Source organism: Streptopelia decaocto (assembly GCF_964273445.1).
Source record: "Streptopelia decaocto genome assembly, chromosome: 2".
In the NCBI taxonomy this organism is placed as follows: domain Eukaryota; kingdom Metazoa; phylum Chordata; class Aves; order Columbiformes; family Columbidae; genus Streptopelia; species Streptopelia decaocto.
Genome location: NC_138655.1, coordinates 137604475 through 137630089, shown reverse-complemented (window position 1 = coordinate 137630089; position 25615 = coordinate 137604475). Strand labels below are relative to the sequence as shown.

Sequence of the window (25615 nt, the reverse complement as noted above, 5' to 3'; positions counted from 1 at the left end):
GGTTTCCGGAGCAGGAAATCAGCGATCTGTGTGTGAGTCCTGGAGTCATTGCACATGACTGTGTTTGGTAGAGCTGGTCAAACCAGAAGAAGAAAGCATGTGCCAAGCGTGTGCAGGTCCTGGTGTTTTATCTTGTGCCGCCAGCTGGCTGGATGTCCTCTGGTTTGAAACTTAGGGTAGTTTTCATCATAGCCCAAGCGGCATCTAGCTCTTTTAGAAGGATCTGAGTTCTTTAAAATAGGAGCATTATTGGGACAATTTTGACTTCTGCCACCCAGCAGTGTGCACTGGACTTGAGTCAGATGCTAAATTAGAGAGATGCTTGTTGGTCTGCTCTAACTTCTCATTCCTTTGCCTTGCAGGAGTGTTACATGACAGTTATTTGTTGGGGGAGAGTCACACTAATATATAGTGTTTCTAAAAAATAAATCATTAACTATACAGGTAATCCTGAAAGAAACATCATTTATGATATAAATGCCCTGCATCCCTGTACTTTATAATGTGCTGATATCAGGTCATCAGGGGATTGCAGGATCCTTTCCGATGCTCCTTCGTTTAAGTCAGCACGTGAAAACACAAGAATCGTGTGCACAACTGATGATCACTAAAAGAAAAGGGATGCCCAAAGGGGGGGTCCATGCAAAGACAAGCAGGATAAATGTGCAACAGCTCAACAGCTCACAATTTGTTGTTAAGGTCCCAGGAGACAAGCAGAGCCAGTAGTATCAGTTATTTCTCAAGTACTGCTTACAGTAGCAGTGTTGGCATTTCCCCACGAGCCTGTGTAAACTACAATAAAGCTGGGAGATTCTGTTTTTTCAGGTGCTGCCTTTCAATAGCCTGCCACAGAGTTTATTCATCATCCGTTCATCTAGCTTCCTAAAACTCCAAATCCTTTGAATTTGTTGTATTCTGTCAGAAAAAAAAAACAAAAACAAAAACAAAACTAGGCGGCTTTGAAGCGGGTACTGTCTTTGTATTTCCTACTTTGTGTGTTAAGTACAACCTGAATCAGAATCCTCGACTGAAACCTTTTGACTTCCCTGTGTTAACATAGTGTTCTGTGCACATTTTAGTCAAATTCTGACATTTCTTAGAGTTTTGATTTGAACGTGGTATTATCTTCTTTGTGTTCTACAGTGAATGGCAAAAGTCACATAAAGCAGATGACCTGTTCCCCTGAAGGCTGCATATGGCAATGCAGGATGTGAAATTAATAACATATTACAGAATTCTGTTCACTCTGTGGCCACAGACAAATAGTTTAATGCAAGGGATGTTTTAATGTATTTTAATATCACTCATAGTCATTTGATGATTTTTTCATTTTTAATTCTCATTTATCAGGACATTTTGAGAGCGAAGCAACATTAAAATCATTGAAGAAATTATCGGCACATATGAAAACAAAGATGTTGCAATGTGCTTGAATGCCTAATGCCCAAATAACACATTTGTTAAACAAGATCTTTCAGAACAGTTGGTTTTTCCAACATCATTAATGTGAAGCACTTCTGTAAAAGTGGTGATTGATCTGTACCTTTATATTTTTCTTTGCTCTTTTGAAAGAGTTAAGTATAAACCATCAAAAACTCAAGTGAAGAGGTGGGTTTGAGTTATTTTTATAGTTCTTCAGATGGTGTTCCCTGATTGTGGGAGAGTTTCAGCACAAACAAAAGGTTTAGCTTGATGCAGCCTTTGTTATGGTGATTTGGGGGAGGTCTGTCTGCCTTATCCTGGCTGGTGCTGCTGCTCCTTCTTTCTGCTTGGGACTGTTAGGCCTGTTTCAAGAATTTACAGGGCAATTAAATGATGTGATTAATGCATTTTCCCTTTTAAAAAGGGAAATTGTAGTTCATGTTTATAAAGATAATTTAATGCTATTAGCGGTGATAGTATATAGCAAAATGCAATGGCTAATATCAGAAGCTATTACTGTGGGTGGGATAAGGTTAAGCTTTAGGTGCTACTGAAATGAGAAATAGGGCTTTTGCACGGATGAATTTTGCTCACCAATATAGACTGAAGAGTCTGAGGTTTTCCTTCAAGAGCATGTAAGTTTTCACTGACTGTTGAGCTTAAAAATATTATTGTTGTTGTCAGCTAAGAAAACGACATGTATTGCAAGGAACCTCAGGCAACTACAATAACAACTGTTACCTTACAAGGCTTCGTTACTTTGAAGTAAAATAAATCTTGTCTGTGCCTTGCTGCTGCTTGTAAAACACTGTGTTTCCCATTCTATCTTACTGGTGCAGGGTCTGAACAACCTTCTAGTAGTTTCATGTGAAATAGAAGTCAGCAGAGCTATTTTTTTTCCTGGAAAAGTATGTTTTATGCAGTTTATGACATACATTTCCTAAAAGTACACATTGGTTCTTTTCAACCCGTAATTTGAGTTTTGTGTGATTATAAGATTGGATCCCTTTCTTTTGAAGAAGAAAGTAAATGTCTCATTTATTTCAGTGTTCTGTAATGTGTTTGTGTCATCCTGCTGTCTTGTTTACTCGAACAAAATACTGTGCTTTGCTTTGATGACTACTTTTTGCATTAATTGATGCAAAAATGACTGTGCTCATGGACACTCGCTATGTACAGTTTGAAGCAAAATTATCTTTTGTGTTCATTTTAAGCTGCCTGATGTCCCCCTTCAAACACTGGCTCCTGAGGTGCTTCGAGTAGTGCCTGCTCTTGAATTTTTCCCCAATATAACGTAGTCCTTTATATGTGCTTGTTTTTCTTTCTGTGTAAAGTACTTCTTTTTAGTTTAAGTCTTTTGCGAAACCTGTTTTAACTAAATTCATCCGTTTTATTATTATACTAAAATTGATAAATATAATTAGGATTTGCACTAAATTAATATATTCATTTAAAAAGCACGTGTAGCTGAGCCAGATCCATTTTTTTACATAAACCATGCATGAGTTTGCTAGTTAATGATCCAATTTCTGCTTCCTCTTTGCGTGCTTCAGAGATTTCCTTCCCACTGCTGACGGACCTGCCAAGATGTGTTTTTTTCATGCTGGAACTGATGGTTATGTTTTTATAGATTTTTCAGGGATAATGACTGCAAAATTGCCAGTACGTGGACTGTGTTAGTATTTTGTCCCCACAATAATTCCTTTCACTGAAATCTTGCTGGGATTGTGGAGGTAGTTGTTCCACTTCTCGCCACCCTGATGGTGTGTGAAGGTGGTGTTACATGCTCCTGGAAAAAGCCAGGACAATTAGCAGCCTAATTTTCTGTTTAGATAGTGACTCCATGTAGCCGTGGGGAATAAAATAAAACCAGAAGTTACTACAGGCGTAGCGTAGCAGAAAATTTCACGTGTGCATGTGAGATCTAGACAGACAGACTGATAAATTTAATTTCAGGTGTTGTTTCATTTAGCTGTAATGCTAATATGCTTGAAAACTCCAGTGAGATAGATGGTGTGATTTTTGCTTTTATTTTAAATAAGGAAAAATAAGCAACACCAGTTGTTACCTTTTTTGTTGAAGACTACTGAGATTCTCAGGCTTGATATATATAAAGTATGTAAAATACATGGTTACTGTTCCATGGGAGAATATGTAACTACTTATAGCGACAGAGAGTTGCTCTCATTAACAGTGGCATTTAAAGTATGGGTGGGTCATGCACATTGGTGACTTACCTTCTTTTTGATAGTTCTTTTAATATCAGAAGATTTTACCAAATGATTCTAAGCTTTCTGTGTGTTTTGGCTTTGTTTTTTAAAACTTTAATAGTTTTTAAAAAGGAGTATGTAATTTTTCATGATCTTTGAAGGTCCCTTCTAGAACAAACCATTCTGTTATTCTATGATCCTGTGTGTTATTTATCCAAGAAATGGTGATGTTTTATTGCAAGCATATCATCCTGTCGTTGAATGCATACATATATCCTTTCTGCCCGTATGTACTTGAGCGCTTAGATTTAACGTGCTTCCATGCCCTGCTTTTGAATTGAGAGATATTTAAATAAGCCTAAACAACAGCTGGGAAACTAAATTAAGGTAGGAAGTTGAGACTCAAACCGTTGTTCGGACATCTGAGTTCTTACATCTTGTTTTGAAAAGTTCTTCTGACGAAAAATGGCACTAATAGATAATCCCAGCACTAGTGGGAATATACTTCTGATAATATTACATGCCTGCATCTTGGTAACTGAAAACTCATGAACAAAAATTTGCATAGTTGTGTTAAAATCTTGGTGTTGTGACTGTATTTACTTCAGGAGGACTACACCCCTTCCCCTGCCCTTCCTTTTCCATGTATATATTGAGTCCCAAGATTTGTAAATCCAGATGTGGCCCTGAGGGAAGCGTTTGCTTTATACGTTTGCATAGTGATTTGCACAGCCTGCACACTGTTAGTGATCCACACGCCATGTACTCCCAGCGGGAGCCCCGCTGGAGCGCGGGGGACCCCACCACCTCGGGTGCGGGGAGAGACGCGCGCATGTGTGTGCAAAAGATTGTCAGGGCAACTTGGCGTTCAATATCACTAGATTTATTTTTTCGACATTATTGTTTTATTTTGTTTAGTCTTGAGATACTTATTGTAGCTTGTGGTGTTTTTAAATCCGGTTTTGTCAGAAAATTGTTAACATCCCATGGTTTACCAGCCTAAGAAACACCTGCATTTTCTGTTTAAAACTAGCTAGAAGCAGCTCCTTAGGGTGAAAATTCAGTAAACTCTGACTTTAGTCTCTGAACTTGTCTCTGACACTCGGTTTCTTTTTCCTGCCGTTGTCTTTCTGTGTGGGTGTGACTTTTCTATTGCTGATTTATTTATAAAGAACAAACCGATAGATTTTCAAATTCAGCATGGAATATCACGGGAGAATTACTGCGTCTAGATGGCTTACAAAACACTAATCAAGGTCTTGTTGGTCCTATTCTGCTTTTATTTCTATTTGGAAAAGATTTCTTGTTAAATTTGAGATAAATTGGGAGAGCTCTTCCTATGGAAAATAGGGTGTCATTTGGAAAAGGATGAAAACCATTGAACTATTCAGCCAGAAGTGCTTGTGCACTGAGTTCCTGGTTACTGTTTTCTCCTCTCTCTTAATGTTCTGAAATACTATGGTGGAGTTGTATATTTTTGTCTGGTAGAATTCATAAGTACTGGGCTTATAGTTAAAGAAAAAGATAACCCTTCTTGTATGCAGTACGTTTGGGCCCCTCAGTTCAAGAAGGACAGGGAACTGCTGGAGAGGGTCCAGCGTAGGGCAACGAAGATGATTAAGGGAGTGGAGCACCTCCCTTATGAAGAAAGGCTGAGGGAGCTGGGTCTCTTTAGTTTGGAGAAGAGGAGACTGAGGGGTGACCTTATTAATGTTTATAAATATATAAAGGGTGAGTGCCACGAGGATGGAGCCAGGCTCTTCTCGGTGGCAAACAATGATAGGACAAGGGGTAATGGGATCAAGCTGGAACACAAAAGGTTCCACTTAAATTTGAGGAAAAATTTCTTCTCAGTAAGGGTGACAGACACTGGAACAGGCTGCCCAGGGGGGTTGTGGAGTCTCCTTCTCTGGAGACATTCAAAACCCGCCTGGACATGTTCCTGTGCGACCTCACCTAGGTGTTCCTGCTCCAGCAGAGGGATTGGACTAGATGATCTTTTGAGGTCCCTTCCAATCCCAAACATACTGTGATACTGTGATACTGTGATTTGTACAGTAATTTAATTACTGTTCAAACAGTTTCTACTTAAAAAGAGGATAACTGGACTTTCTTAAATGCTGTAAAATTAAGACAGGGGAATATGCTACAGATGAAGAAGATGAAGACATGGGACCTGTCCTTCCAGGAGGTGACATGGCTATTGAAGTGTTTGATCTCCCTGAAAATGATGACATGTTCTCCCCCAGTGATGTGGACACCGGCAAGCTTGCTCACAAATTCAAAGAGGTAAGTTGTAGATCAGAAAATACTCCTGAAATATGTCACTGGAATTAGATTTCTAGTTCTCTCATTGTTCAGTGCTTATTTTTCTCTTGAATACTAGCGTTGATTTCTAGCTGCTTGTATGCTCAGTATAGTTGAATGACTCAAAAAGATATGCTTAAAAGAAGTGGAATTGGTCTTCAGAGTTGTTTTAATGTCAGCTTTCAGGTGACTGTTGGATTGATGGAGAGTGATGTATCATTTATGGTTTCAGCACAGAAGTCACCAGGCCCCAGCACTTTTTTTCTTTTATTTGTAAGATTGCAATAAAAAGTGATCAGGAAAATGGAACAGCAAATGCTACATTTTGTGAAAATGGACATGTGGAGCTCTTCCTATACCATTACACAGCGACTCATCGGCATACAGCAATGTCATATATTTGGCCATGTGTATAGAAAGATGGTATATTGAGGAAGCAAGTGCATTTCAAGCTGGTGTTTTATCAGATCTCTGTGGTTGTAAAGTTTACGTGGCATCCACTGTTACTAACTGAGGCTTGAATTAGTGGTGTTTCTCACAATCATTGAATTCATGTAACTTAATTTACCCAAGATTCAGGCCAGACAGGAGGAAAAGGTTTTTTTACAATGAGGTGGTGAAACCCTGGCCCAGGTTGCCCAGAAGGGTGGTGGGTGTCCCATCCCTGGAGACATTCAAAGCCAGGCTGGATGGGGCTCTGAGCAAGATGATCTGGGTGAAGATGTTCCTGCTCATTGCATTGGACTAGATGACCTTTGAAGGTCCTTCCAACCCAAAATATTCTATGATTTTTTGTGTATTTTAGGTTGTGCTTTTGATGTGGTTTATTTCTGAACTTTACTGAATTCTGATTCAAATAAAGACGTGAAACAGTTGGATTTATCTAAGCCCACAGTGATGACAGAGGTGACAATAAAGAACATTTTTCTTTTAAAGTGTAGTGAAGATAGAAGGGGTGAAAGTAGCCAGAACCTCATAGGAGATTTGAGCAGCATAGTCCTTCTGGGCCCAGAGTGGAGTTTTAAAATAGAGAGGCTTCCTTTTGATTCTTTTTCCCCTATCCTCTGCCCTTCTCTTCAATCAAAACAGATATTTTATTTTTTATAAATATATGTTATTATTACTGTCTAGCAAGAGTAATGTATGGGAAGTAATCAGTCAGAGCAACCCATCTTTCCCTTTTCTGCTGATGCCCTTTTCAGCCTTTGGAGGCCTACTGTTATTCATTATTGCTTCCTGAAAGTTTTTTTGTTCACTTAAACGATAATTTCTTCCATATTTCAAGTTCTAGACTCTTAGGCAAATTAGCAGAACAGTTTACTTCATTTTCTAATACTTTGCATCACACATTGTGATACTTTCTCAAAGCGGTGCCAGTGCAAAACACATTTGCAGTGATGGGCAAGGCACTGACCTCTGAATAAATTGCCCGTCAGAATATGCTTGCGTAAAATTTCCATCAGCTTGGCCTCTTGCTATACTTGAGCATGTCCAAACTGCTTTGAAGCTATTATTTGCAGACCTGTTTGGTTTAATGGCCTCAAAATACTGGTGTAGAAGAGATCAAATTAAAGGACTTGAGGATCCTCTAGTTCAAGTGTAGATGAGAGCCTGAGAAGGAAAATTAAATGCTCCTGCATAAGAGTGGACTCTTTTTCACTAACCCACACAGTTACCGCTGTTACGAACATGCCACTTTTGTTTCACTGATTGTGAAGCTGCATTTTGTTGGCTGCTACAGAGTGAATACATGTATTTTTCTTGGTATTTGCCCTGAATTCTTTCAACACTAGAGGACTTGTTCACGATCACGCTGCACAAGCCCACACAGTGTTTTCTGGAACTGTATTTAAAGAATAACTGTTCTTTCTTGTTCTTACTGCAGAGATTAATGAAAGTATTAAACAAGTGGGTTGGACATAATCTTTAAGCATAATAGTTTGACCTAATTAGTTGAATTCAGTCTTTGCAATGAAAAATGTGCTCAAATACTTTCAGATCACTCTTATTTGAAATGCCTTGCTTTTGGAATGGAAGTCAGGAGAGAGACGGGCATTCCTGGATGAATCACTGTACTTCTGCAAGTCTTGCTTCCTGGCTGTAAAACAGGAAAAATGGGACTGATTTCCCTTAACTGATTTGAGAGAAAGAGCTAGAAGCTTTATTTTAGCTGTGATGATTGAAGAGAGACAGGATCTACTGGGATAAGGGACATCTTATGTAAGAATTAGGTGTTAACATTTCACGTCTCAATGAAATCTTTGAAAAATGGATTATTATTATATTCAAGAAATATAATGATTATATAGACATTTTCATGGAGATTATTAGATTCCATTGTATACTTTTTTTCCCCATGGTACTCTAGGTATTTAACATTTGCTAGCTTTTCATCCCATCCTACATTTTGCAGTTTTAGATTAATTCAAGCTGTTTAGCTATTTTCTCTATCTTATTAGGAAAAAAAAAGTTTACAGTTATGAAGAAAATTAATCAGCTTTTCAAGACATCATTGCAAAGGAAACGCGCCAAAAATGATTCAAAATGTCCATTGTTAAAACGAAGCCTTCACAGTTTTGTATTGACTTAGAAAACATAAAAATACAAAATAGTATCTGCCAAGAATTTGTCTGACATTATACAGGACATGGAATAAGTTATTTCTCTTCCCCTATTAGAAAATTTGCTTTAAAATTTTTAACTATGAAGGGCAGATTTGCTTGTCAAACAATTGACCTTGCCTGTTGTTCAGTCTAACCCATAAATGTGTTAGTATTTCTCGTCTATTCTGCAAGAATAATTAGTTCTGATTAAAAAAAAAGACAAAAGTGGATGTCCAGCTACACATTTGTCAGTTCAGCAGGAAGGTGTCTTCTTTCTTCTGCCTCAGTGGGATCTGCTGTACCATGTATTGATTCAGTGATCTGGCTGGGTGCTTGGTATTTTTTTCTTTAACTTAATGACAGTATAAAAATAAATGTTAAAACCATCTGGACCTGAGCAGATTGTCATTTATACAACAATTTGGAGTTTATTTGTATGTAATAATAAGCTGTTTAAGTGCTGCTGACTGATTTGTGGGGTTTTTAGAGGAGATGGGAATGGACTGTAAGCAGGTAGCCTAAGGCTTTGAGTCTTGGCCTTTTGATTTCATTATTAACTCTGCAAAGGGCAAACTCCAGCTCATCCATCCTTCCCCTGATTTTATCTCACTCCAAAACAATGAGATAGCAGAACTAAGCAAAGGCCTGGGCACTTAATAAACTCCATAACATTTTGAGATGGTTGGTTTCTGATTTTTCACGACTCACAGAAATGGAATGATGAGAAGAACCAGTTCTTCATCCCTGAAAATTGCAGATCAGAGTTTGGATTGAGTGAGCTCAAAAATTGCAAGTGACCTCTACAAATACTTATTAAAGTATCTCCTTAGTTTCCTTTACTGTATATAATTACAGAAAGGTATATATCCTACCCAGCCTCCTGATCTACTGGGTGCAGTAGCACCCCATGTCACTTCTTGCCGTTAATCCCAGCTCCATGCCCTGTTCCCAGCTGCGCTGGCATCTTTGTGTCCTGGAGCAGTAGCCGTGCTCTCGTGTGGCTCAGGAGCCTCATATGATCTGTGGGTCACTGCTTGCTCGGGACAGGTTTGTTCTGGCCCCATGGCTGTTCCACCTGCGAGTGCACCTGGTGTGCCCCCACATTTTACATGTTTCTGCAAGCAGTTGCAGTCAGTGACTGGTTTCATTTGAAATGAGATCCTACATCTGCTTTCACTGAGCACTGGAAGATTTGTTAACAGTTTTCAGTGCAAAGTCAGAAAGTGAGCATAAGTAACGTGATCCTGAGGATGAGAAGTGCTTTAAATCTCCTCTGGAGACAGTGACCAAGGAACAAGTAGTGGAATGAAGTTTTCTAAACAGTTCCTCAGGTGGAACTGGTTGCGTCAGTGTCTCCTTTACTCCTTCCAACCTAAATTCAGTAATTCTTCACCAGAAAGGACTAGATTTACTTACTACATCAGTTAAGGCTGATTTGCAAACCAAACTGCACCTGAGAGTGTGTGTTTCCTCTGCCACAAGAAATGTGTTCAAGTGGTCCCATGAAATGGGAATTTCAGAAGTATCTCAACCTTTCTCAATACTTGTACTAATCACCTTTGTGATGGCTCCTTTTATTTTGAAACTACTCCTCTCCTCCAGCAGAGCTTCTCTTTTGAATTATTTATAGTTTTTTGTTTGTTTGTTTGTTTGTTTTACGAACAGCCTGGTCTTCAAAGATGTAGCCATTGCTTCACCAGAGATTATAATTTCTGGTTTAGTACAACTCCCTCACATATTCCATTAGCTTGACATAAACTATTCCCAAGGCCTCCTGTTAGTCTTCCAAGAGAATTAACCCTCACGTAAAACATGCTTTTCTGTAACTATTCCTGATATTCATAAATAATGGATTAAGGTTTTGTTTCCACTGCAGTGCCAACTCAGGCTGTAATTCAGGTTATGTCCTTGCTCTCAACCCAACACACACAAGTCACTGTTTCAGATTAAACAGTGCTTTTAGATTTAAGGCTTTGGGGCCTGTCAGAAGTTGTGTGTGCTTTAAATGATAAAGCAGCAGGGATGCGGGTGCAGACCAGTATTGGGTGCACACGCATGAACATTTCCATTTGGATGAGGGTTCTGCTGTTGAAGCTGTCGTTCGATTCACACTTCAGAGTGTTCTCGGAGCCTGCGAGCAGTAGACCTTTGGGCTGAAACTGAAGGTGTTTCAGGACATTGCTTAATACACTCAAAGAGCTAATGAGTATTCACTCCACAGGATCAGAAGAGTGTAGGTTAGTCCAAAAGAAATCTCCCCAGAAGATAGGCAGGTGGATGCTGGGTCCTCAGCACCAACCCTTGCACTGATTGTGCACGGTGCTGGGTAATGTCACTGCAACCTTTAGCACGCTGCCTGGGCTACTAATCTGCTTGCAATCATTTTGTGTGCTTGAATGCCGTTTCCTGTTTTTCGCAGTTTCCCTGTGTAACTGCTCTCACGTTGAGATTAGCTAGCTTGAGCAGAATAATAGTAGAGAAGAATGGCATCAGTTTACCTTTTTTCTTGCATGAAATAAACATGTGGAATCTTCCCTCAAGGTTTTCCTGACTTCTCGAGTTGTTAAATCACTTATTTCCATATTTGCTTTTTTTGTAACGTGCCTGCTTTAATCAACGCAGTGGGACTTTCTGACAGCACTGGGACGTATTTCACATTCACATCAGAGAAGAGCAAAGCCCAGCAGGATAACATCTTTTTTTATTTTTTTTTTTTTAAAGCATAAGACATTTGGTTTTGCTAAACAGATTGGATGTTCTGATTTGAAATTATGAGTGGTTAAACGGCATCCTATCTTTAATTAGGTTGCATAGACTGAGTCATTTTGCAAGCTAGACATTTTAATTTACAATCTACTGCACTGCAGCACTCTTCAAGGCCTTCTGCTCTGTAATAAGGTATTCAACTTGCAGCACAGGCTTTAAAAATACTGGTGTACTCTCTGTGACTTCTTGTTTATTTTATGTTTTCAATTTTAGTTGCAAATCAAACATGCAGTTACAGAAGCTGAAATTCAGAAGCTGAAGACGAAGGTAAGAATCAATATACGGTTAATACACGCTGTTTTTTTCATCTCATGCAAAATCAGATCCGAAGACGTATCTTTATGTGGGTGGAGAAGTCAGCATCCTTATTAAAGGCTGATTAAGAAGCAGAGTGGCTCAGCTAAATCTTGTCTTGGTATATATTTTCTATTCAAAGTTTCAAGTAAAATCTTAAATGCTGCTATTAAGAGAAACTGCCAACTTATGTAGCTTCAATTAAATATACATTTTAAGGGGTATCATAGTGACTAAATGGCAGATTTTTAGTTTTACAATTCAAATGCATTTTCTCAGGTTTTAAAATTTTTTTGAATATTCAAGTCTAAGTTAGTAGTGTTTTTATTTACCAGTAATGTTGAAGTATCCTGTTTATACTAGTTTCCTTTTTTGGACATTTGAAAAACCTGATTTATTTAAAGGTACGTAATAGAAATTACTTTTTATATATAGACGAAAAAGAGCTGTTCCATATTGTTGCGGTTCTCTTTAAAAGATATCTGGAAAGGAAAAAGCTTACTAGTTTAACAGAAAACATTATCTCATGATTGGTTGCTAGTTATTATATTGAATTGCTACAGCAATAAAAAGAAATTGTATTTTTTGTACTAGGATAACCTTTAGGGGCAGGCAACTGATAATTCAGCTGTTGAGTAATATTAGGTTTTATAATGATGTCCTTCCCTTTGAGTACATTATAAAGGAAATAAAAAGAAGAGAAAGAGAAAATTGTACTTGAGCAAAAGATTTTATATTATTTCCTTTTAGCAACCATTTCACTCGCATATTTTGTATAGTGTTTATCAAATCTGCATAAATTGTTGTTAAATCCAAATTCAGAATGCAACTGTTTTCTGTGATGACAATTCGTGTTGTACTGTTTTAGTTCAAAAAGTGAGGAATCTTTTCTCCCTCTGCTTTCCAGTTGCAGTCTGGCAATCGGAGCCGCACGGTCAGTCCCTTGGGACTGATTTGCTGAGCCCCACTGACTTCATGGCAAGGATATGTGGGTGTAAACACTCACCTGGGCAAATCCATTTGCAAGATTAGGGTTAATGTGCTTTTTTGTGCTGGACTTTTTTACCTAGTGTTTTGAATAGGGCCAAAGAAAATGTGACGGGTTTAGGTATATTACTACTAAAACTGCAAACAAGTTATTTTCTTTTTGTGTGCATCATCCTTGATGCTAGCAGAACTGCCTGGAGCAAATTAAACAGTATGGATAAGTGAACAAGGATGTTAAAGCATGTTTTGTTTTCCATAAATTCTGGGAGCTAAAATCTACAAGTTGCTACCACCCTACCCTTATCCAGCACCAAACATTCAAACCTGCAGCTAGCTTCGGCTGGGGAGTGAGAAGCCTAACGCACACACACACAAACAAATTAATAAAAAACTAGCAAATCAGCTAAGGATTATTATAAACTCAACAGTAAAATTCAGATTTCTTTGGGGTCACTTGGAAAAAGTCATTGGACTTCACTGGTGCCGAACAGTTGAACTGCCCTGGCCATGGGGTTAAGCAGTGCTAATGGGTTGGGCAGAATTGGCCCCTGAAATCTTCAACAGCAAGGGTATATTTTCCTTTTCATATTAGCTTCTTACAACTCGGTAAGCAAATTTAAAGAAAACAGGAGTAATATATGTATAACAGGTTCTTTGTCCTCGTAATAGTTCTGGCATAGTTTCAGTATTAGACGTGAAACTCTCTGTTTGCTTAAATGAAAAAATATTCTAGGTTATGACCCAGTGTTAAATTTTGAGCTATGCTTCAACCTCTTTTGTTTGGCTTTCTAGATTAAGCAAGATTATGACATGAAGACAGATATTGTGAGAATTCAATGGAATTCCTAATTTGGGTGAAAAATCAGATAGATTAGATGCAATTGAGTTTTTTCGTATTGTTTTCTAAAGTCCTTAAATACAATACAGAACCTGGAAATCAGATTCCTCCCAGAATAAGAAATCTCATCATTTTGTGAAAGTGTATGAATGCTTTATAACACCTGAGCCACACACATAGAGCAAATTGCATCCCTGGCACTCACTGATTAACTCTGCAGTTTGCCTGAATACTCCACTATTGACATTTTTAAAGTGTGTTTATTATAACCCAGAGAAGCACAAAAGCTGCACTGGAACACAGAGCAAAGGCTCTACTTTGTTTTATGAGGAGGAATAATGTTTGTATCAGCCTGTTTTCTTTGTCTGGGAATGCTCTTTTCACTGCTAGCATATTACTGTTATAGGTATTAATTCCCTGATTTTCAGTAGTCATGTTGTCTGAATTAATCCTCAGCGATGAGGCTGCAGTTGGCAGCTTTTTCCTGACTGCATCTCCGCTCTTCTGTTCAGCTGCAGGCTGCCGAGAATGAGAAGGTGAGGTGGGAATTGGAGAAGACCCAACTCCAGCAGAACATTGAGGAGAATAAGGAAAGGATGATGAAATTAGAGAGTTATTGGATTGAGGCACAAACCCTGTGTCACACGGTGAATGAGCACCTCAAGGAGACGCAAAGCCAGTATCAGGCTCTGGAGAAGAAATATAACAAGGCAAAGAAATTAATCAAGGATTTTCAGCAAAAGTAAGCAGTTACGCCAGGCTCTGCAAATGAATTAGTGGCCAGATAGGAAACATGTATGTGATATATTTTGAAATTTGAAACTCACTATTTAATACCTGTAAGGTAAACAATATTTTTCACTTTTTTCATTAAAAACATGAGCTCTTTATTATGGTAAAATGTTAGTAGTATTCAACTATTAGTTCAGTGTTGTTGAAGAATCATACTATAACTGAATAACGATTTAGTCTGTAGTATTCCAGGTTGGAATGTTTCAGAATTGCTAGATAACTCAATGTCATTACAAACAGCCAAGAGTAATCGTAGTAAAGCATTTGATTAGCAAGGTTTGCAGCAATTTATATGGGTATTGTGTCAGCTGGATTCACTCCTACTGTTTCCTAATGTGATATGAAAAAGAAAATTGGTTTGTTACCTTTTACATTTTGTTTTTCTTCTAGTAGATGCCAAGAATGTTTCAGCTGAGTTGAGCTAACTAATGATTACCTGGTCCCCTCTGTTTCATGTGGTCCCCTCTCCCTTATGGCTAGCAACAATAATAACATCTTACATTTCTAGAACAGCTTCTATTCCCCCAAATTTCTTTTTATTTTATTATTATTTTTTTTAATTGCAGAAACTTTCTCTTTTCCTGCTGAAATATATTAATTTAAAGAATAAAACTCAAAAACACACAGCAATGTCAGGTGACTGCTGGGAAGTACAGAAGTGAATATCCTGTCCCATTAAAAAGGGTTTTAGGTAGTGAAACTCTCATTAGCCATCCTGGAATTTTGTGGCTGTTCCAGAATTAGCTGGTGTCTTGTGTGCTTTCTATCACAAATGTCGTAGATTTGCAAAATAAGAAGAGGGAAACCAGCTAGCATGAGCTTGGATAATCTTTCTGTTCTTATGCTGCTCCATTTCCTGCATCAGAACACAGCATAAAATAAGCTAACATTGTTTTCATTGTAAACACAGATTATGAAAAAAATAGTTTAACTGTTTTGATTATCAGTTAGAACATCTGAGATTTTTTTTTCAGATAAATTCCTCTTACCATTTTTATGTCTTCACATATTCACTTAGACCAAGTAATTGTGTAGGGTTTTGTCCTTATTGGGGTTTCATACTTCTTACTACATCAGTAATAAAATATGTTAAGGACAGATTTTTCTCCTGTATAGTTTAAGATAAATCACAACATTTTATTTTCTGTTTGAATCTGATTTCTTTGATGACAGCAAACACATCTTTTTCCTTTTTTTTTTCCCCTAAGAGAACTTGATTTCATCAAACGCCAGGAAGCTGAACGAAAGAAAATAGAAGATTTGGAGAAAGCACACCTTGCAGAGGTTCAAGGGTTACAAGCTCGTGTGAGTAATAATTACTCTCATATTTGAAGAATGAGACAATTCTGACTGATATTCTGGAAAAAAACCCTATCTTATGGATGTGTGTGTGTGTTACGTCTAACACTGTGTTGTATTTCTTTCAGATACGAGACTTGGAAGCAGAAGTTTTCAGGCTAATGAAGCAAAATGGGAGCCAGGTTAACAATAACAACAACATTTTTGAAAGGCAGACATCTTTTGGAGAAGTTTCGAGAGGAGATCCAGTGGAAAATCTAGATACTAAGCAAGTGTCTTGCCTGGATGGCTTAAGTCAAGGTTTGTTTGAACCAAACCATAACTCCTATTAATACATATGTAAATAGCATGTTTATCATTAGAAGAAACAATAATGCAGGGATGTTGTTATTTTTTTCAAAATTCAGTATCTAATGACAGCCATATCAGGGTTATACCAAATAATGCCAGTATAGAGTCCCAGAATAGCTGTGCAATGTGTATTCTGAAAGAAATGAAAGTGACTGAGTGCTAATAAGGATCATTATTGATTTCATAAAGCTTTCAGAGGGATGTCATCAACATTTAGGTTTAATTCGATGTTTCTGTTATGTTAATAAAGTGGGAGAAAATTGTGTTTTCTCCTTTGTTCCTGAATATGTCCTTGATTACCTAACCACCAAAGATCAAACAAGAACAAAGTTACCAGAATGAGAAAACCAATGTTAAATTAACATTTTGAATGGATTTCTCCATGTTCTGATCTCACCTTGGTACAGATATCAAAAGGAACTATGTAGGTGGCACTCACCGTTCTCAGGATGGAGCGTTTTGTAAAAAAAATTCAAATTTTTTGCTGGCACATCAATTAGAAATCTTATTCAGCTGTAGCACAACCTGATTTACAACATAAGACTTGTAAGACTTTGTTCTGCATTACTGAAGAGCCGTAATGATTTGTGGCAATGCTGAGATCTGGATAGGTGCTGTCAGTAGGGTGACTGTAACCTTTACTTGTTTTGCATAGAGAAGATAATTCCCATTTTTCAGGCCGTGCCAGTGAAAATACACAGATAACTTCCACAGCTTACTTAAAGTTCTGTAATTGCAAGTGGCTCCTCACTGTTGAAGTATATACGGAATTAAAGCCAGTTTTAGATCCACAGCCTTGGAAAAAAATTGCTTGGCGCAGGAGCGATACTTACTGTGTATTTAGTACCATCTGTGGAATCAGGTGTCAGAGATGTTGGGATTCTGATAAAGGAGCACCAGACTTTGTTCCTATATAGGTTTTCATTTTAAATAAGCTATAATGTTATTATGAATATTATGAAAAAAAATGCATTACATTACCAAATAAATGTATTTCTAATAATCTCAGACATGTTTTATTAAAATGGATATTTTAGCGGTTATTTCATGTGTGGACCCAAACTGAATATTGCTCTACAAACAAACAATATGAATTACATTTTTAACTAAGTACGTGCCTGAAAGAGCTAGTCCTTGTGAAATGGTATTTGGGTGGTCTGCAGACCTTGTGGAACTGGTTTCCCTGAGCTATTTCTTTCTAGCAAGCGTTTATTATACTGAAATCTCTGACATTCAGAAGCACTCAGGATGACAAGGAAATCTGTATTTCTGCCGTAGATACTCAGTGTTACAAAATATTTAATACTTAGCAACGCTGTTAACAGGAACCCTTTCAGAGTTTGCATCAGGAGTGAAAAGTATGTTTTCTTTACCTGACACACAGAAATCATGTTTACATTACTATTGTAACAATGTCAGTACACGTTCAGGGCTCAAGAGCTGAAATCCAGGAATTTCTACATGTAAAAAGAAAATTGCAAAATTATTTTTAAAAATTCAAAAATTCTTTGAAAAGCATTAAAATTCTTTGTGTCAGTACTTTTAAGTGATATTTCTCAATTGATCTATTTGCATTTTCCAAGAGCTGCTGTTTTTCCTTGCAAAAACACTCCCTTGGAGACATGTTACCAGTGTTCAGTACTTCTGAGAGCTAGAATAGACGATCTGTGAATTTAAATGGCCAACTTTAACCACCTACATACAAACACAAATTATTTGCTAGGAAAAATAGACAATCAGCAGTGATTATTTGAAAGCAGAAACAGCATAAGTTAGACCTTAGATTCCAGGCTGGATTTGTGTTTTTAACAAGTGAAAAAGAGAAGTCCTTTTTTAAAATAGAGAGATCCCTAAACATGCTGCATCACTCTTTGACTTCCATATACCTTTGCCAGTAAACTCTGTAACAAAGTCTCTGAAGTCTGTCTCAGACAGTGATGTGGTGATATTTGCTCTCCAGAGAAAGAACATCTGTCTCCATATCACACTTTTGTAAACTTTTTAAGAAAAGGACTTGCCATTGTCTAGTAATACTAATCACTAATAATGAGTGTATTTTCTGATCACCCCGTGGGTGTTTGCAGAGGAGCCATAAAGGGTGGGCGGGATGTCCATGATGTCTTTGGAGGGTGAGCGGAGTTCCTGCGGGTGCAGTGTGTTGTGCAAAGCGCCTTGGAGACATTCACACAGCACTCCAATCTCTTCGCTGGCTTTTTTTTGGCGAATATAACAAGTGTTTCTTCATCAAGCCTCAGCATTAGGTTTGTGGAGTGGGACTGCGTGTACACAGCCACATCCCATAATTTTTATTCCTGAGTTTGCAGGTCTGTCACCCCTCAAAAAATCAGGTTATGTAAAAATAGATCTTTTAATTAATACAATACTAAGAAATTCTTTTTTCTTCAATATGATCTGAGTTGTTTATTACATTCTTGCATGGAACTAGATTTGGGAAGAACTGATGGATACGACTTGGCGGGGGCTTACACACAAGAATAGCTGTCCCTGTCCCTGCCGCTACAGGTGCTCTGCCCGTGTTTAGCATCGCACCAGACCGTGTGGCTCCTCAGGCTGCAACATAACCTCACACTGAGTTTGAGGGGCTGCCAGGAACATCAGCAAAAGTTATAAATCAAAACCATTATGGACCACGGAGTTCTTCCTTTGCTTTGCCAGGGAATATGAGAAAGAAGCCTGAGGATTGTGTTTCTTCTACAAATACATTATTTATTCAGAGAGTCCAGGAAAACAGATAACTTTCTGGTTTAGTGGTCGTGAGCTGTGTCTCCAAGAGAGAATCAAACTCTTCACTGGAAGGAGCTGGTGGTTTGAAATCTAAACAGTTCGGCGTTGACACCGACTTTGACAGTATTTGCTCACCTCTGTGCCAACACCTGTTCAAGCCGCTTTGATGGCTGTAGTGTCAGGGTGCCTTCGGATACCCAGGGATGCACCGGTTCACAGAAGGAGATTTTGAAATCTATCAGCCTGTATAATGGAAGAACAGTGGGAGGACAGGCCGGTTCTTTCCTGCTCCACAGTGGTACTGAAATAATTCATATGGAAGCCCATTGGAGTCAAGTAGTTGAACACCTGCTGAAAGAAAGTCTAATTACATCATCTCTGAGAGCAAAATAGAACCTGTTATGACTTTTATGTGAGAGATCTATCAGTCTTCCCAGTGTGCTGGGAGATTCCCAGACAAGCCCGTGGGGTGTGTGTTTGTCCCAGGGAACAGCCAGGGCTGGTGGCTCTCCGTGGGAGAGCGAGGGGACTGAGGGTGACAGCATGTGTGGCCAGGACAGAGACCACTCAGGCAACTCATGGGTGAGCTGTGAAAGGAGGCCATGTATGGAAGTGTGTGCACTTGAAAGAATAAATATAGGCAGTTCAAATATGACAGTGTTCAGTTATCCTATCAAGTACTTACGGCAGAAGCATAATTACAGGTCATACAATGCTAATGATTTTGTTGTGTCATCTGTATATAGAGTTTAACTCTTATACAAGCAAAAACATGGTACTCAAAGTCTTTGCAGTGCTTTAAGAAGACACAGATCTGTACAAATAAAAACACGTTTGAATGAATGCTACCCTTTAGTTATTTACTGACGTGCTATCTTAACGTGTGGCTTTGGTTTTGAGAGACAGTTTGAATTCAATTGACAGATAATGACTGTTGAAATGAGAGGCTCCACGCCACCCCTGCCTTTGTCCAGAGGCCTTGTTCTACCTCTTCCATTGCCCTCTGTTAGCACTTGCACGCTCTGTGCACACACCGATTCAGTGGAATATCAAAAAACTGACCCAAGAGGTGAAGAGATTTGAGTGTCAGACTGAAATTAGATAGTTTCTGCTGCGTCAATTATTTCCTATGAGGATTAGGAAAAAAAAAAAGTTGAAACCCCAAAGAATCTATTTATTTTCTGGTGTAAAAAGCAAAAACGCATTTAAAAATGTGTTTTGTCTTACTGCAGCTTTGTGAATTTTTTAATTTGCTGAAATACTCAGGTTTCATTTGAGTGGATGATTAATAGCAAAGAGAACTGAAGTTGTGTTGGCCCTATTTGTAGAGGCGAGTCATATATGAAGTGTTTTGTACACCTTGCTCATAAGACACTCTTTAGCAGGGCAGCTTTGAACCCAGGCAGGTAGAATTGTTTCATTGTTCTGTTTTTTATACGAAATATTTCTCCAGTTTTCATATATGACATAATGGTGTTGGGGCAGTAGATGAAAGAGGGAAGATCTAAAAATGCTTTCCCTTCAAAACCAAAGAAAGAGTCTTTCATGATTTTTCCAGGAGAAACCTGTATATACAAAGACAACAGTAAGTGTAAGAGTGATAGTGCCCATCTCTTTTCTGATGATATATGAAAATAATGCAGCTCTGTGATCTTAATTTTTATTTCATTTTGTTTTTTTAAAGTACATAGGGTAGAATACATCATCTTCTGCACAAACCTCAGACTTTCAGAAGGTACAGCAACTTTGTAAAGAGTTAAGAAGTGGGAGAGTAGAGTACATTTCCCAAGCTTTCACCCAGGTGTTGTGATGATTCTTTGATGTTTTTTTTGGGGCATAAGTACTGCGATCTTGTTGCAGATCTCTCAGTGAGTTTTTGAGGTGTTAGGTCAGCATAATGACAGATCTAACAGCCCGTGTCCTGCTTGACACAGCATAGTTATTTTTCTAATTAGGAAAGGAAGCAGCAGAGACCCTTCCCTTGTGCAAAATCATGGCTTTTCCATTCCTGCCTTGAACAGCTGTGATTCAGGGTGCCTTTCATGGGCCTTCTGGGTTTTTACTATCGTGCTAAACTTACGCAACATCACTGATGGTTGCAGTGAAAGTTTGTGTTCAGCATTCTCAGGTCCTTCCTGCAAAACTGTAACATTACTTTTCTAATGATTTTGCCAAAACTTGTTGCTGTTGGAAAGCTGAAAACAACTACAGTAGATGGTGATAATCACAGAAATGATCGTGTCTTCCAGACTCTTGCTTAAGGAAGGGGGATTGGCAGAGTGTCTTCTGATGTGATCCGAGTGTGAGGCAGGGCTGTATTTGTGTGAGGTTGCTCATATATATCTGTTTGTATGAGGGACCATCCATGATCGTTGGTCCTGACAGAGATATTTTAGTGAGGTTTATCAAGTTTATGTAAGCTTTATGAGTTTAAAAAACTCTGAATAAAAGAGGGAAGTACCTACAAAGGGAGATAATTGTTCTGACTGTGCAGAAAGGAGGAAGTTAAAAGATTGCCACGTAGTAATATAAAGATGCTTTTACTTGCAGAAGGATTGAGGCAAACAATTGAGGCATCGTATTCATAGAATCACAGAGTCGTAGAATCAATTTCTTTGGAGGGGACCCTCAAGATCATTGTGTCCAACCATAACCTCACTCTAGCACCAAACCATGTCCCTAAGAACCTCATCTATACGTCTTTTAAACACCTCCAGGGATGGTGACTCAACCACTTCCCAGGCAGCCTGTTCCAATGCTTGACAATGCTTTCTGTGAAGAAATTTTTCCTAATATCCAAGCTAAACCTCCCCTGGCGCAACTTGAGCCATTTCCTCTCATCTTATCACTTGCTACTTGGGAGAACAGAAATTCATATTGTCACATATAACTTTGAATTACAGATGACCTCACCATCCAGAGGAGGACTGGGATTCCTCTCTGCTGTCCCCTCCTGAGAGGGATAATGTCATAGAGCAAGCACCCTGTGCCACTGTAGATCCAAAGGAGTGAGTTTAACACTTGTTCCATAATCCTGTGAAAGGCTGCCTGTAAGGCAATTCACTCACAAAGGGTTATCTGATTTTTTGGATACTACCTGTATCACTGTTTGTGTGCTACTGACTGCACACATTGCTTGTTGATATTTTGTATGTATTGTACAAGGTAATTTTGAGGGGCGCTCAGTACAGGAGAGAACAAGTCATGTTCTTTAAATTTGTAAGCCATTCTGGTTATGATCAAATATGGAGCAGCCTGAGGGTTACTTGAGATACTTGTGTAATTTGATGAGCAGCCTGCAAAACTGGTGCAGTTACAAGGGAAATGCTTAATGGGGCAGCTGTGGGAAAAATGACTGTCTAGTACATCCTTCTCAAGTGGCTTTAAAGGGCAGGACTGGGGATAAATTAATTAGTCCCCTGGGTCTAAATTGGCATATTCATGTAGATCCTGGGAAATGTCTGTCAGAAGGCAGTGAGGATTCCTTTATGCCCTGATGGAGAAGAACTCTGTGAAGGCCAGGAACATGCAAGTCTCTCAGGGGGTGTAAGTGGACCTGCTTTCTGGGCTAGTACAACTGTGTTTGACAACTTTTTTTTTTGTGTGGGCCTTCATGTAACAGTGGGAATAATTTGTTGAGTTTTTAAATATTTGCAGTTGATTCATCATTATGCAGTTACTGGATCAGCGTAGCTAAACTTGTTAATGATTTATGCAAATAACCGTTTATTTTTGCACATGTATTTTGACAGTGTTGAAGATACAGGTACAAGTAAAACATGCAAAGTGCATGTGATTGCAAATGCAGGTCCTATTCTTGGGAAAAAGGAGTGAAAGATTCTTCTCTTAAATAGTTTAAAATCATGTTTCCATACAGATTTCAATGAAGCAGTGCCAGAAACAGAGAGATTGGACTCCAAAGCTCTGAAGACTCGAGCTCAGCTTTCAGTGAAGAACAAGCGGCAGAGACCTTCTAGAACAAGGCTGTATGATAGCATCAGTTCAACTGATGGTGAGGACAGCCTAGAACGAAAGGTGAGAAGGACTCTACCCTCTCTCTCAGGCTTCCCATGGGGTGCTAGATTGCCCCTGTAAGTCATTTCATCCTCTGTCCTTTCATTGTAGCACAGGCAGTATTTATTCCTCTGTGGCCAGTATGCTATGAATGTCCTTGAGCGATGTGTGAGTCTGGTCTCCTTTGAGTCAGCACACCTGTTTTTTTGGTTTTATTGTTGTTTTGTTTTTAACAGGAATCCTGGGCTTTCTGATTTATGTGCTTTATAATGCAGAGTGAGTCCTTTCATTTATGCAGGAGGTGAAAGGAACTTGAGTAGTGTGCTTCTCTATTAATTTGTTAACACAGTTTATATGGTACTCATTGTTTTGTCCAATTCTGACTTCCATCTGAAAGCAAATACCAATAAACAACAGTGTGTGTGCTATCAAAAAAGGTAATGGCATGAATTGCTAAAGCATTTCTTACAAATAGAAGGGTAAATTATTAATAAAAGAATTGCATGTTCAAAGTAAACCTTGCTCTGATTGGTTACTAAATGGTATAACTTGCTTTATAATCTCTTATACCAACAGCCATCAAACAGTTACAGTAGTCCCATGCACATTTCAAAATCACCACTGCCCTTATGCATGAGAGCATCCTCACCAGCATCAGATTCTGGTGCTTCCTCCCTCTCCCCCGTGGCTAGCAGTGCAGCAATCTCACTTGACAACCTAACTGAGAACCAAGAAGGAGGACAGCACCACAAAGGAGGTGTCCTTTCCCCACATGCTCGGGGAGACACTCCACTTTCCTCTCCTTCAAAATCTGGGCACAGCTCTGAAGCATCTCCTTTGCATCATCCAGCTGGCAGGAATATTTTACAGGATAAAGGTATTGCTATTTTCTACAATAAATTGCTGCATCATTTTGTTCACTTACATCTACTTCATAAACTTCTGTTGTGTAGTAGGACCTTACCAATGAGAAGGCCATTGTCTCATGACTTCTTTGTCTACCTGGAAGTAAAAAAATTACAGTTGACCTTGTGTGATGGCAAAGAAAATGGCAAAGTTGAAACTGAGATCACAACTGCTTCCTGTTTTTTTCTGTCTTAGAACTCACTGAAAAAGATAGAGGGAAGTTGCCTTTAAGAAATTCTTATCTATCATTTTTAAAAACACCAAATTATTTGACCTTAGGACATTTCCGTATTAGAAACATGCGTATCGCAGTGTACTTAGTTTAATTATGTAATTTTGGCACTGCTAGATGCTTTTTTTGGAGGGTGGGGAAAGGCGTGTAAAGCAAGAATAACAGATTGTAGCTTTTAATTGCTGAGAGGCAGCATGGTATAGGTTAAACAAGGGTCGATGTCTGGGTTATCGTCATTTACAGAAAAAAAAAATCAAGTAATTTGTTGAGTGGGTTGGCCACGTTGTTTATTTAATTCAGATTCTTTAAATGTAAGATGGATAAAACATGAAGTAATCCCGCCTAGCTCAGGTATGTTTCTCAGATATTAATTTATTCAATGCGTTAACAATATAACATGGCACAGAATTCCAAGCCCTTTTGTTCAGATGCCTAGTGAAGTCAAAATTAGCATTTTACACAACTTTCACGTTCTTAGCTGTGCATCTTGCATTCTCTGTCACATGAGATAAAATATGTGATAAAAATCATTTGTGAGGACTGCAGGAATAGGTCTGGATAGGTTCTTGACAGACTTTGGCTTACTTAAATTAACTGAAAAAAAATCATTGAGTATTTTTTTTTGTCTGCACAGCTGAAAAGACTTGCCATTCATTTACAACCTGTTTTTTTCGTAATCTTCGTACAGGGCTTTCACACAGATTCTTAAGAGACAGATTAATGAAGTTCTGTTTGAGCTAGGTTACCAAATGCTACCACTTTTACATAGGTTTTAAAACTGCTAGTCTAATTGTATAGTTGCTAATTGTGTAATTGTTAATGAATCAAAATTAAATTCAAAGCTTGAGTTTGGCAAGTAAAAATAAGGGTACGAACATAAGGTGACTTTCCACTCTGACTTCAGCTTGAATGTATGATTGGTTTACCAGTGAAGTCGTAAATCCTGCATTTCCATCCAGTGCACAAAAAATATCTTTGGTGGAGACTAGCCTTGTAGTGTAAGGAATAGGGCATTACATTCCACTCCCTGCGTTGCTCTTTCCTCCCCAATTTAGCTTTGAAAAATAATCCGTCTAAGTATTGGTATTGTGGTTGTTAAGTAAACAACTGGTGCTTTTGGGTATATCCAAATTCTGATGCGTACATGAAAATTAAACCAGAACAATTTAGTTACAAATGTAAAATTTGCATTTAATAAGCCCTACCAAAAAGTAATCTCCTAGAGCAGTTGTTTAACAGCAAGCATTGTAGCAATAGTAGTTTAATTGATTGCTGATTTGGCTGTCAAACTCTCACAGGTCAGAAAATAAGAAGGGCCATTGTATTTGCTCTGTGTGTTCAGGTAGGATTTTTTTAGAGATGGAAAGAGAACACATTTCATGGGCATGTGTGTGCCCATTGATTAATCTCTGATTAGCAAAAGTGAGCACTACCAACTTCACAGAATCGCTTGCCTTTTTTTTCTTTCTCCTGAAATCCTGCAGTGCTGTGGGAGCGGCTGAAGCAGCATGAGATCTGTCTCCTCATTATTGCAAAATGATAAAAAAATCATAGAATAGTTTGGGTTGGAAGGGACCTTCAAAGGTCATCTAGTCCAACTCCCTGCAATGAGCAGCGACATCTTCAACTAGATCAGGTTGCTCAGAGCCCCATCCAACCCAGCCTTGAATGTCTCCAGGGATGGGGCATCTATCACCCCTCTGGGCAACCTGGGCCAGGGTTCTACCAACTCACTGTAAAAAATGTCCTCATGTCTAACCTGAATCTTCCCCCCTCTAGTTTAAAACCATTACCCGTTTTCCTCTCGTAACAGGCCCTGCTAAAAAGTCTGTCCCCATCTTTCTTATGA

The 25615-nt window shown here is 38.5% G+C and overlaps 1 protein-coding gene across 6 annotated transcripts in view; it reads left to right on the top strand.

The window, feature by feature from the left end:
• PPP1R9A (protein phosphatase 1 regulatory subunit 9A) overlaps positions 1-25615 on the top strand; it is a 143869-nt gene that overhangs the window by 99709 nt on the left and 18545 nt on the right. For 4 of the 6 annotated variants that reach the window (XM_082044356.1, XM_082044353.1, XM_082044355.1 and 1 more), the window contains 7 exons: positions 5766-5921; positions 11522-11575; positions 13940-14169; positions 15428-15524; positions 15647-15818; positions 22492-22649; positions 23205-23505. In XM_082044356.1, the coding sequence (XP_081900482.1) occupies positions 5766-5921; positions 11522-11575; positions 13940-14169; positions 15428-15524; positions 15647-15818; positions 22492-22649; positions 23205-23505 (1168 nt within the window). Of the gene's footprint in view, positions 1-5765; positions 5922-11521; positions 11576-13939; positions 14170-15427; positions 15525-15646; positions 15819-22491; positions 22650-23204; positions 23506-25064; positions 25109-25615 lie in introns of all 6 variants that reach the window. The other 2 variants (XR_014183217.1, XM_082044357.1) reach the window with 2 other exon arrangements.